Here is a 14,009-nt window from a genome sequence, read left to right as displayed (position 1 = left end):
TAGAACACTGCCAATAGGCTCAAGCCATCAAGCTCCTCTTCTCTGACAGCAACATGCAAATATCCAAATATATAACTACCCTTGTTTTAAGTATTATACATTCCCTTATAACACTGATTTTTTTTTCAGAATTTTTTATGCTATTAGCCAGGCAGAGATAAGCACAAGGCTAATTTTGCTTTAAGTCACATGTTCAGGGAAAATCCGCAACTTTGATGGTAAACTACTTCCTGAAGCAAAATGCGCAAACAAAATTTCCATTTTATTAGCCTCTTTTTCTCTAAAAATGCACACCAGCAAAATCCCAGTTACTAGTCTTAATAAGGAAAGGATCCCTATGAAACCTAAGGAGTTCAACACATAACAGATGAAAGACTTTCAAGCGCTTAAATATACTCAAGAGTACTAGAATGATTTTAGCCACAACTTTATGTAATCTGAACAGAGGAAGACATAAAATTTTAATAAAGATCATGCTATGAGCAATCCTTAGTCACATATTTACTGTTTTCTGATTTCTTACTGAAAGACAGTAATTTTATATATCCTCTGGAATCAGGAAAGTAATTTTTTTCTCGTAGGGAATTTTAAAAAGTCACTGATGGAGCAGAAAAAAAAGTTTCAAGTATAAAAATTAAACCCAAATCTAAGCTAAAAGAGAAATCAGCTGGAAGGTCTGCATACTACGAAGACACTTTAGATCTCTATGCTTCTGAGATAGAGCTGGCTTCTTGCTTCCAGTGTCAACCTTGGACAAGCATACCTTGGAATGAACAGCTTCTCAAAACCATACTGATCATGTAAATTTCAGATATTTAAAAGTGCTATCTATCACTGTTACTCAGTGCAATTCATATCAAAGTTGAGACTTCATTCCCAGCATAACAGAAAAGTAAACCAGAAAAGAGCTAATTGCTTAGCTTGGTCAACTGAAAACAAGAGGTTTAAGATAGCTTATTCAAAGTTATTAAAGGGTGGTTATATGTATAAATAAAGTATAGCTAAATGATACCTCAAATCTCCTGATATCTAGGACTTGCTGCAAATATATTCATTGACCCATTTAGAAATACAGTTACAATACAATTAAGGTATAATTCAAACTATTTTAATTATCAGACAGCAGTGTTAGCTGAATATTTAAGTCAAAGGACCAAGGCAGGCTTACTTTCAACAGAATTTGAAACTATTATTTTAAAATATGCCAAAAGTTTCTTTTACACAGATGAAGAATGCGCCTCAATCCCAAAATATATAGATTTTGCATATTATAAATCAGAGCATATGGCTCTCCTTACAGCTCTAAGACAGAAACTGAATGTGAAGTTATCTGCCTGTCTACCCACATCTTCTGAATAACCTTTAGGATCAGTAGCTGAATGAGGAGGAAATCTTAGCTCACAACCAGGAAAAAGAATAAGTTTCTAGAAATTGCTGACCCTGTACTTTTTAATAGATGGATAGTTTGGCAGCATCAAGCTTTTGGCTTTCACACTGGTTAGGAGGAAATGCAGCCCTGCTATGTTGTAATGGTCCTAATTTAGCATATTCTAGAAGCTGCTACAATAGTGTACAGTATCCTATATCCAATTTTCCTCAGATACGGCTTCATTTTCTGTTTGGACTTTAGGAAAAGATGGTAGTGATGGAAGCTCATCAAACTTCTGTCAGGGAAGTCGGATTGCAATGCATTTACCACCTACACACTGACTTGTAAGCTCTGCAAACTCACAGCAAGTCAAACACTTTCTGGGAAGCAGGCTGTGTAACTGAAGAGCAGCTGAGCCCAGTCTGATGTGCTGAACACTGCATGTGCACTACAGCTTGTTGAGCGCAGTTTGCCTTGGAAGTCTTCAAAATGCATCATATTTTCAAGGCATGTTCAATCAGTCATCAAATCTGTATTTTTATCCAAGCTACGCTCAAGAAAATATTGGAAATCCTATCGCTTCTTCCCCAAAAAGCCTGCAAAATAACCTGGTAAGTGATCAGAACACAAGTCCTTCTGACTTGGTACTGCCAAAATAAGGTTCCTCCTCCAAAGCTGCCAAACACTACCAACTTACACAACAGCCATAGATGAAGAAATCCCCAAATTCAAGGTCCTTATAACAGCAACACTATCAACATTTCTCAATGCCTTTTCACGTACTTAACCTCCACACTTACAGGACAATCTTTAGGCTTCAGTATTCACATCAACACCCAAAACATAAAATTACCAAAATGAACAGCAGGAATACACTGTGCACACTACTACTTTATTCACCGTGGAATTAAGATCTGTAACACATGGGACACAGGAAGGTATCCATGTGGTTCAAATGGGCACAATTGTTCCAAGAAACTACTTGTACCCTATGGCACAAGAATAAGAAGTCAAGAACAAATCCTGTGCATACATCTTGCTTTCCCCTGTAACAGAAAATACCAATCCAGTGAGAAAAATGTGCAATGTTTTTGCAGGACTCTGATAACTCAAAGAATTGCTAAAAATATGGACTTCTCCCTACTTACAGCCCAAGGAACTAAATCATGTGTACACCTTTTGAGACTAAGCAAATGAGATTATCTTGTTCGGGACATGTATTGATATAGGCCCTGATATACTAAGAGAAGTGGCTACAATAATCAAATGGTTGGGATTTCCCTAGAGAAAGAAATCTGTTCAAGTGACCTCAAAGAGAATCCACAGTGCATTTCAAGTCATCAATTTTTATTCTTAAGATCCTTTACAAATCATGTATTACATAGTCTTTTTCTAAGTGTACTCACTTTCTTAATTTGTACTACGCAGTGGAAAGCTAAAACTTCCTAATTACATTATTAAATACTGGCTGACTGAGCTTATCCACAAACCCACTCATTTCTGAGCTTCAGCATCATTCTGTGATAATACCATGCCACAGCCAACTGAAACCTCTTAAATAAAGGAAACTAACTCATATAGTAATAGTAGTGAGTGTGGGCATAGTAAGTTATGATAGTAAAAATTCACCTCAATCACAAAGTAATTCAAAGCATGTTTTGTGCTATAAAATGTCTTAGTAAGTAGGCCATTTCATCACTTAGTAATAGACATTAACATAAACTAGGTACTTCATTTCATGTTCTAGTTAAGATATGATGGATTTTTTTAAACATTCCTATAAAAGTTTTTGTGTCACTTTCCACTTCATCAAACTTAACGCTACCACCAAGTGTCACATTACTTCTGATATTACAGTGCAAATCTTATTTAATTTCCAAGTATTCCAAAGGAAATGCTGATACTTTATTTGAAGATGATTTCAAGGGAATTGTTGCAAGGAAGTCCATTGCCACTGGTTGAAAAAGAGTTTCTGTGCATGGGAAGATCTGGCAGGTCTCACACAAAAGCTGACATTCAGAAAGGAAAACAAATTTATCTAAACAAGACCAAGCTACACTTAAATATCAACAAATGTTGACACACCCCACCCCTTAAATTTGAAATTCATGTAACGTACCTCAATCTGCATCTTTAGATGGGTCTTAAAATTTGAGAGAAGGGTAAGAAATATGGAAAGTGAAAGTTCAAAAACTTCTGGAACTGATGAGACTCCATTTTTTGACAGCGCAACACAAAGGTACTGCTTAATAGCATTAATAAACATCTCATTTGTCCTGAAGACAGGTCCTGCATTTTGCAGAATGGACAGAAGCAACTGCAAGGAAAGAATCTTTGATCGCAGTTCGTGAGATCTAGAATAAAACAACACAGTATATCAGCAGTGTAAATCATAAAAAAAATGAAACATTCTCTTGAAAAGTCAATACACACCACAATGATTTTATATGTGGAATGTTTGGGAAAAACTCAAATTTGACACAACCTGGTGTAGAACGAGTCATAAAAACACGTTGATCATCTTTGCTAAAGTGGTCACACTTCAGCCAAGAAAACGGGCAAGAATAAAGTTGTCCAGTTATGGTTTCTCTCCATTACTATTGAGCCACTCTTTTGCAGTACAGCATCACAGAACAGCAGCAACACTAGGCAATGCTGCTTACCTTAGCCAGATGATGAAGGGAGCATTCTTTCCTTTTGATGGATTTTTGGAAGATCCCACCTAACACATCCAGCCCATCTACAGAACCCTGACTACCAAAAGGCTGAAATAATTCTTCCTCCTCCGCCATTACCACCAGCATGGAAAGAGAGCTGAAGGACCATAAAGACAATAGCTGTACTGCCTGACCTATTTAATCCCAAAACTGAAATCTCTTTTCTCAAATACAGTATTTTATATTGTTTATCAATTGTTGGCCCCATCCCACTCCAGGAGCAGCTAAGATACATAACATGCCTATTTTAAGCAGGGCAATAGCAAAGTCAGGCAACTGCAGTGTTGTCAAGTGCTCCACAGTAACATCACACTTCTTACAGACTGAAGTAAGCTAGAATTCATGTCAGAACAGTGCTACTAATTATGCTTTAAAAAACAAAAAAAACCCCATACCCCAGCCAATCCCCTTCCCAACCATACACAGAAAAAAAAGTGTAAAGGAAATCTACATCTATGAAAATATAATGCAATTTAAATAGCATTCTGAGTGAAAGCATTCTTTCCTCAGACTCCTGATGTCCCTTCCCACTTTTGATCATCATGAAAAAGACTACAGCTATTCTGAAGAGCATGTACAGACACAAATGGCTTCCCCAGCAAGACAGTCCACATCTTCCATTGAACAACCTCGTACTGACAGAGGACAGTTATGAAACATAAGAAACAATGACAGGAAATTTTTCATACAGTACAACCCAGACATGGTAAGGAGCGCTTCAAGTCAACATGTGACACACAGTAGTTAGATATATGCTGCATACAAGCAACAATACAAGCTTAATAAAAAAAAAACCAACTAATTCTGGTCTAGCCAAAAACAAAAATGCAAATTAATAACAAGTATGTTGCAAATAAACTCAATGATTTCTGCAAGCTGGCAAACAAAGTGGGATGAGGGGGAGAATCAATCTGCAAACATTTCAAACTCATAGAACATAATCCCAAGGTTATACTTTTGGTCTGAAGATACTTTTAAGAAGCAAAACCTAGCCAAACTGAGTGAGGAACTTGTTCCTCCCATTCCTCCTAATGGGCTACAGGTCAAACTAAATGCCCCAAAACAGTTTTCTGTAAGAGTTCTTCAAGAAAATGCCTGGCTTTAAACACTGCACAGCGACATGGAACCTAATGTAACAATCTCCTTTGATGCAAAAAGACTCATTTTTGCATCACGTATCAAGTGTACAGACAGCACATGATCAAACCATATTTTGCTATGAAATGTAACAATATAAATATGAAGACAATTTCAATCATAAATGATTAAATACTGCCTACTTCCAGAAAGTGTCAGCTCATAACTGAAGTCCTAACTTGCTGGTGTCACAAATTCTGTATGATGTGTGAAGCACACTTAATTTAACACAAGTTTAAGGACTAAAATCTACTAAGTGAACCTTCCAGACAATTATCCACCATCATATTTTAGTACTGGGAAAAAGGAGACAAAAACATAAGCAGGATGCCAGGAAGCATAACACTGTTCTCAATTCCCAACTTTGTGATTTTAAGCTAAAGCTCCAAATCCAGTTACCTAAAATTAAAAAATATTTTCACTCAAGACTTCATAGCCAATTTCACCTGAAAGATGATTTTTAAAGAGGCAGATAAGACTTTTTTTAAAAGCTGTAGATATCTTACACCTCCTCTTTCAATTACAGCATGCTTGTAATAGTTCAAAAATCCATCAGTGCCTCAGAACCACCAATAAATTCTAGGCACTTCTCCAAACACAGGATGTCTTTGAATACCTTTGCAGCTAATTCTTGTTGCCCTAAATGCCATTTCCTCCAATTTGTTCCATATGAAGAACTTAATCAGTTTTAATTCAAGGATGCCATGGATTCAGATGAGATGCTCCAGGTGTCTCAATAGCTACTGCTGCTCTTCCAGAAGGAGTTAATCCATTAAAGCCTTTAATAAATGGACAGTCTTAGTTTCAGAGAACTGCCTAAAGCCACAGGATTTTAATGGCATTTACTGGAAGACGAATTCTCAAAAACAGTGAGGAAAAACCTCATCCCTCAGTCTTCATTCTTGAATGTCCTGACTTCCCCGTGGTGCATCACTGGATAACAGTTTGAACATGGTTCTAGACTAACACTTCAAAACCTTTCTACTACATCATAATTATTTTCAACTTATTAAATCCATGACACACAGTGATAAAAATAAACTGTCTTAAAGTTAACCTGTTTTAAGTGTTAGACCTTGGAACAGTAAAGCTGATTTTATCTTGATGAATACTGGACCTTTGATTGTTATCAGAAGTCATACTACAGTTTTAATATCTTAGGAAAAAAAATGCATTCCTCTTGAAAATTACTATGAATAGTTCCTAATGTGCAAAAAAGATGCATATAAATTCTATCCAAGATTCAGCAAAGCAAAGTTCATTGCCAACACTTACAACTAATCCTGGTACCCATCTATAGAGGAGAGTTTTTGTTATTGTTTACAACAAACAATTCTCTAAGCCAAATTGAAAACACAGTATCTTCAGTTAGGGGACAAGATTTCCAAACCAGCCAAATAAAGACTGTTTTCAAAACATTTGTGTTTTGATTAAGGAGGCTGGCAAAACGTCCAACCTGAGCAAAAGAATGAAACACTGTATCATGAATTTATCATAACCAGTACCAGCTCAAAGCGAGGAGCTTTTATTAAGATGAAGTAGTGTTGGGTATGTGTACCAGATACCCAGTATACAAGAGATGTAAGAAATCATGGGCAAAACCAGCAATGATTATGAACCTAGGTATTACTTAAAAGCAGAGCAACATTAGCCAAGACCAAAAATACCTGAAGACCTTCTTTACAAACTCTTCTGAAAAACAACAACTAGGAGGAACATGATGCACTTACAGGAAGCACAGATGCTGTTAAGAAACTTTTAAACAGGCAGATGGGTAGCAGAGGTTGTTTTCATTTAACATACAAAAGATGCATTAAAACATAAAAGTACCTTTTCAAAGTTTCCAGGCTTTTTTAACCATACCATTATTTTCTCAATAACTGTGGACATGCAGAATATCTAAATATTTTTTTTTCCATAAATAAAAGATCCATTATGAGAACTCTTAATTCTACTTACTTTGGATCTGGCGGTCCATCTGACAGGGGCTTCATGGAGAGTTTACACAGTGACCTGAATACAAGGAAGGCATCCTTTTGTAAAATGTGGGAAAACTTAGCACCAGGGGTAGGTCCTGAAGAATTTCCAGATTCCTAAAGAAGTTAACATATTTCAGTATTCCATTTTGCATTAGCAGGGTGTGTAGGGAAATCCCCACCTCCTAGCAACAAGAAGTTAACATATTATACAAATACAACCAATTCACTACAGCTTTACGGTCTCAAGACTAAAACAAAACATAATATTCTGCAGTCCAATTAAAATGAACAAACTGCATAATAAAAATTGCCTTCTCGCTAAAAAGTCAAAATTAATTAAAGACTGTCATGAAATTAGGTAGGTCATGTTTAAGTAGAGTAACTTGCAGTGAATTGCCTTCAGACATTTTCAGCAGGTAATGAGTTTAAAAATAAAATTTGACATTTTAATAGAATGCAAGTAGTTCCATATCTGTGGCAAGATACGTTTGGTAAAATTTCTATGGTACAATAATCACCTCCTATTATTAAGTTCTTGCAATTCTGTATTGTTCCTTATATAAGCAACATGTTTAATGTCAATCTTCTGTTTGGCTTATGTCACCTGTACCTTTTTTAGCTTAAAATTCTGTTATTCCCAAATCTAATTACTCTGTACACTTTGACAGCAGATACTCTCTGTCAGCTGATAGTGCATACATGCTGGTATCTGATACAAGAGAGGGAGTATGTTTTCACATCTTTTGTTAATGAAAATCAAATCCTCTCAGATGTGAACCTTTCAATCGGAAATAATTTCAGTAAAGTGATGCTATAGGCTCAAAATCTTTATTTACTATTTGAAAAGAGCACACTGAAATTACAGAAGTCTGTCTATAATTTGATATATTCTTCATTATGTATAACGAACACTAGAATTACAGTTTCTCAGGAACTTCAAAAGACGGGAAACTGAGTTCTCTAATCTTGGAACAGTGTATTCTGTGGGGCAGCTAAAATACGCTAGGATAAAAAAAGGCATCATGTGCAAAATGTACCAACAAAATTTAAATTTAAATAGTGCATTAAAATAGAATAATGCTCAGAATGTGACTTAATACTTTAAATTCATCCAAGTAACTTATTTTATGGAATTACATTAAGCACTCTTCACACAAGTGCTGGGCAACACTTAAAACATACTACTTCTTTCAGTATTTCCTAATTTATAATTGCCTGTACCTGAGTGTCGTTGGAAGAGACAGATAATCTGTCATCAGGTAAAGATGGTGTATAAGCAACAGAAATTGGAGTCCCTGGAATTCCATTTGCCTGAATGTTTTCACTGTCACTGCCATCCTCTAACGTTACAATTGTGCCATCACCACCTGCATTTTCAGCAGTCCCTTCCACATCTACCAGAAAAGATGTAAAAATTAAAAACATGTGTTGCATAAGATTGCAAGTTAAGATGAGCTTTTAAATCTAATGTTTAAATACTAAAACAATCATAAGCAAAGTATCATAAGGAGGAGCTTAAGGCAGAATTTACATGGCATTATATAACTAAAAGAATTCCAAATACTCTTAATTCCCACTAATGAGAACTACAGTAAAAAAATTACGTATATCGTTACATTGCCAGGTTCACCATACCACCAAGTTTCTAAGAAGTATTTTGAGGGGAAAAAGTTAGACTTGATATACACTTTCCACCAAACTGAAAAATGTAGTGCTAACACTGCTACTACAGAGACAGGCCCATTGGTGAAGAGTTTACGTGGAAACAAAACAGGAAAAAAAGGAACAAGTATTTGTATTTTAAAAAGAACATTACTCTCCAATAGAGAGTGTAAATTCATCTATGAAATGTTGCCCGTTTTACTGTTAAATAACGCACAGCTAAGGTGAGACAACTCAGTTTTTTTCAGCATGTGTTACTTAAATAATGACATATTTTAGTTAAATATTCAGAAGTGTTAAAATAATTCTTAATATCAAGATTCAGACTGCAGTCACTATTGACTAGACAGATACTAATATAATACCTCCAACTACTATGTTCACCATTTCCTGCACAATACTTTCTACAATTTCTTGCGCCTTCTCTTCACACTCATTGCTTTCACCATCAAATGTTCCTCCATCAGCTTTAGAAAGATCTTTAAAAAGAAAAACAAACCCAAACAAATATTAATGAGAAAGTCGGAAATTAAGGAGATATTCTACTTGCATTTAATATTTAAAAATTAAATTACAAATCTATTAACAGGAGAGTATACATTAAAAAAAGCTGTGTTTGGATGTTCTGAAAACAGTACTTGCAGAATATAAGCAATCCAGTGTTTAACCTGTAAATGGCAATTAATCCACAGGCCTATGCCAACAAAAGACATCAATTTTGACTTTTATGTACATTAAACACTGAAAGCTTACAGGTTTTGAGATGTTATTCTCAAAAACATTCACAATATTATCAAGACAGCGTAGAACTAAACGATACTTGTGATAAAGTTTAACAGTGGTAACAAGGACAACAGGCATTTTTTGTCTAATTTTGCATTAGTCAACTATTTGAAAATATATGTCTGACTCCAGGTTTGGGAGAGGGAAAACAAGACAATCCTCAAGCCTTTCTTTTTACAGACCTCTTCCCTCCCTCTATGTAACAGAAATACACACTGATTACTTTCTGCTGCTGTGGCTTGGTCAGCTTCTGTCTGTTCATTTTCAGCACTAGAAATATCAGATCCATTTTCTGCCTCGATATCTTCTTGAAGGTTCTTATCCATATCATTTGTGCTGTGGTCAAGCTCTCTCTCATGTTCTTTGGACAGCTGATCAGTCTGTGTTGGAATGTGTCTCAACTGAGGTGACTCAGGCTCATGATGGCTTACTGGAGACTGTTGTAGATGGTGTTGCTGTCTGTGTCTTTCCTTTTCCATCTGTTTGGCTTCCTGAAGCTACAAAAACATTGCAATCATACAAGTATTTCACTATCAAAACAAAACAATGAGCTATATACATACTGTATATGTTATTTTACAAGCATGAAATCTCTACTGTCTCTGAAGGCATGGTGTGAACAAAAAACTGTAACTGTTCAAGAAAATGTATCCTTTCTATTATCATAAATAATTTTACTATCATGGGATAAACCTTTGCAAGAGGGCTGCTTCCCAGCTATGCATATTGCACTTACCCATACCTTCATTGTGGAAGAGGGATGACTAAAACTACATAGTGTAGGACTAAGAGTTGTCTGCCTGCCCTATAATGAAGTTCAGCCTATAGATGCAAAAATGTACAAAGACTGCATGGAGAAGAATCAAGGTAGATTTTTTTTTTTTTCTTATTAGAAAGCTCTCACAAAGAGAAATACACTAGTCCTCTGCTATCCTACAAGCACGTGGGATTAAGGTAAAGACTAAAAAAAGAAAAAGGAAAGCAACTAAACATCCAGGGAAAAAGAAACAAAACCAGGAGTTAAAACTGAGAAGAGCTTCACTTCCAAAACACTACAGAAGACAGATCCTCAGGAAGAAATCATACTTCAAACTGTAAGCCAAAGACTATTTTAGCTTTGTCGTTCCTTGATCTGGGATCCCCGGAAAGGGAAGAATTTCTGTAACTTGTCTAATGGGTTCAGACAACAGTCATTAAAGTCAAACCAAGGCAGCATGTCTTTGAGGCAATGCTCTATGGACTGGCTTTCTGTCCATGCAGAGCCTGGTTGTTACCAAAAGTTTTGTAACTTTTTATATTGTCATTTTGGCTACTATGACCTCAGCCCTCTGCTCTTCCACTTAAAGCTTTCAATGCTGCAACTTTTGGGGTGCTATAGATCCCTGAGTAGATACTACCTTTCAAATTACAACTCAAATACTTTCTTCTAGCATTTGTTAGCTATCATATCAAAATAACTTGGCCCGAGTGTGCAAAACAAGCAGAAATACTTACCAACTTGCATGAAGACTGAACTTACAGTCTGGCAAAAATGAAGACTTCCATTGCAGAATAATAATAGCAAACCTCTTTATATTAAGTTGCTTAAAAAGACAGTAACTACACAGATTTCTCAAAGCACTCGGGTACTGCATAGCTTTTGCCATATTTCTCATAAATAAAATGCCTCATAAGACTTCAACTGTGATGGTCATATGTGCCAACATGCAGCTGCTTCTAAGAGGAAAGTAAGAAAGTACTACATATTCTTAGGGAAAACTTACAATTTATAATAATACAGCAGAATTACTTCTAGAAGATTCTAGGAATTAAAACAGTTTAAAATTTGGGCATCTGCTTGTTTGTTTGTGTTTTGGTTGGTTTTGGTTTGTTGTTTTTAAAAAAAATAGGAATTAGGACAATTACTTTGCCTTATTGATCTTTATCATCAGCAGTAGAAGGCACAGGTCATAGGCTGAGGTCCCCACTGAGAACTCACAATAGCCATTTCAGTGACATATAAGTATCTGTTAGTGACTGCTACACATTAAAACATTAAAAAATGTAAATGGCTACATGACTGAAAAGTTCATTTTGTTTAGCATTTTTGGTGTTTTTTTAAAAATTTTTTTTGTTTTAATCATGGATTACTTCTTCAGTGTTTATCATCACAACATTGGAGCATGTCACTAACACTCAGGTACTCCATGTGCACTCTTATGCAGGTAGTGTGGCATCTCCTGACAGCCTGCCAATAGAAACTGAAGTTGAACACGTCCATTAAATACAGAGGACCACTATAAGAAGTTTAAATCCTATACACTGCTCCCACCGCCCAAAAACACATTTCACACCTATTTCAGAGTGCAAAACACAAAAAGAACAATGTAACAGATTTTTTTTTCCCTCCAAAAATACCTAAGTTAGAAAGCCAAAAATTCTAATAATGACAAAACAAATATCTCAAGCTGGTGTGCTTTTAAGAGCTAGTTTATATATAAAGATACTGAGATACTTACTGCTTGATTTTCCATACGTGCAAAAATGACATTCAGCATTTGCGTTAGGGTGGCTTTGGCTGTGGTTTGATTTATAAGATTTTTGCTTGCTAGATAGATATTGTAACATGTTCTGACAGCCTGTAGCACTGTTCCTTCGTGGATTTCTATGTGTTGAGATGTTACTGCAGTGAGCAAAGCCTAAATAAAACACACACGTTATATATATTTTCCAGTCAAAACTTTTATTGTCTAACAGTTAGCAAATGAATAAAAAGCAAAATTGGTTTAACTTTAAAATATAATCAAGTACATAACTTGAACTGCAGTTTAATTAATTTTTCCCATGTAGTCTTGTAACCATATCAGAATATCATACTTAACAGTTACGTTAAAATGAGAGTGGTTTTAATCAATGTATGTTGGAAATACATGTTTCATAGCATATAACAGCAAGAATTAACCAATGGAGTTATCAGACAGGTAGTTAATAAAAAGTCATCCCAGAATTTTCTAGATTCAAAATATGAACAACCTGTTAAAATCTGGAAAGCAATCCAAATGGTACAAAACTTTTTTACAAATAAATGTAAATGTGAAGACAAAGACTGAGTATGAGATTTGGCACTTGTAAGTGGGACAACTATCCTTTCTGAACACCCTCTTTGGGTAGATGCTAGAATATCGAGCTGCCCACCCTGTAGAAATTCACTTCTTTCTTTCCACATGAGCTGGTATACGCTTCTCTTTTTTTTTTTTTTTTTTTTTTTTTTTCAGAAAATTATGCAAATAAGCCTCTAAAAGATCAGGTAATAGAAATAAGGAAACATTAACTTTACATGGAGTAGAGACAGGCTGGATTAAAGAGCAGAAATAGAGGCAGATACAATTGAGGACAGGGTGTGAAGGCATTGTTGCAGGTGCGTGTTTTTGGGTGGAAGGAAAGGGGAAGAGCTTGGTCCACAACAGAACAAACATGTTTCTATGGATCATGCCCCATCCCTGGAAACATTCAGGGTCATGTTGGACAGGGCTCTGAGCAACCTGATCTAGTTGAAGATGTCCCTGCTCATTGCAGGGGGTTAGACTAGATGACCTATTTAAGGGTCCCTTCCAAACCAAACCATTTTACGATTCCATTCTATGTTCTGTGCATCATAAGTCTGCCACCAAAACTTATTTATACCTTTTTATTTATTCATACATTCCTAACTGTGTGTATATATAGAGAGTTATATACACATAAATCTATTACATTTATACATTCACCGCCTGTCCCTTTCCCTCTCCCCTTAATACAGACCACCTACACTGGCCTACACGTGCAATTCTGTGTGCAATTCACTTTTCTTTCATTAAGTGTTGTACTGTTCCATGTCTACCTTACTGCTATGAATTCCTGGGGGTGGGGGTGGGGTAAGGTGACTTCCAGATACTGAGTTAAAACACGCTGAACCCCATTAGAGTTGCACATCTCTTCTGATCAGGTAACATATCTACATTCCCTACACCACAGTACCCTCACACTCCAAAACTTAGCCCCAAAGCTACTCATATCAATCACAGCTCTGCTGACTTCTCCAACTCTTTCCTACATGTTTCAGGAGCAAACATGATCACCCTGAAGGTAGGTAACTCCCAGCAATTAGATTCTGCACTCTCTTACCTGGCTGGAAAGGCTGCACACCTGTACATATTTTAGTATTCTACTTTTTCAAGTTTTGTGCATCACAAAATCCTGGAAGGCCAAAACAGAAAGCTCCCTTAATCTTTCACTAATAATTCTGTAATTAAATTCAGAATTAAACCTTGAAGAACTTTGTCTATTCTAGCTTAAAAAAAAAATAAATCATAATTCTTTAAAAACCCGCCAAAGAAGTGGAGC

General features: G+C 35.9%; 1 protein-coding gene across 3 annotated transcripts in view; it reads right to left on the bottom strand.

Annotated features, from left to right (window-relative positions):
- ARFGEF1 (ADP ribosylation factor guanine nucleotide exchange factor 1) overlaps window positions 1–14,009 on the bottom strand; it is a 94,631-nt gene that overhangs the window by 38,600 nt on the left and 42,022 nt on the right. For all 3 annotated transcript variants that reach the window (XM_005240921.4, XM_055799361.1, XM_055799359.1), the window contains exons 5-10: window positions 12,146–12,325; window positions 9,871–10,144; window positions 9,230–9,343; window positions 8,424–8,596; window positions 7,183–7,316; window positions 3,489–3,723 (exon numbers count right to left, since the gene is read on the bottom strand). In XM_005240921.4, the coding sequence (XP_005240978.1) occupies window positions 3,489–3,723; window positions 7,183–7,316; window positions 8,424–8,596; window positions 9,230–9,343; window positions 9,871–10,144; window positions 12,146–12,325 (1,110 nt within the window). The remainder of the gene's footprint in view (window positions 1–3,488; window positions 3,724–7,182; window positions 7,317–8,423; window positions 8,597–9,229; window positions 9,344–9,870; window positions 10,145–12,145; window positions 12,326–14,009) is intronic.

Source organism: Falco peregrinus, chromosome 3 (assembly GCF_023634155.1).
Source record: "Falco peregrinus isolate bFalPer1 chromosome 3, bFalPer1.pri, whole genome shotgun sequence".
In the NCBI taxonomy this organism is placed as follows: domain Eukaryota; kingdom Metazoa; phylum Chordata; class Aves; order Falconiformes; family Falconidae; genus Falco; species Falco peregrinus.
The sequence above is the reverse complement of the archived record's forward strand: the minus strand, read 5'-3'. Positions and strand labels throughout refer to the sequence as shown.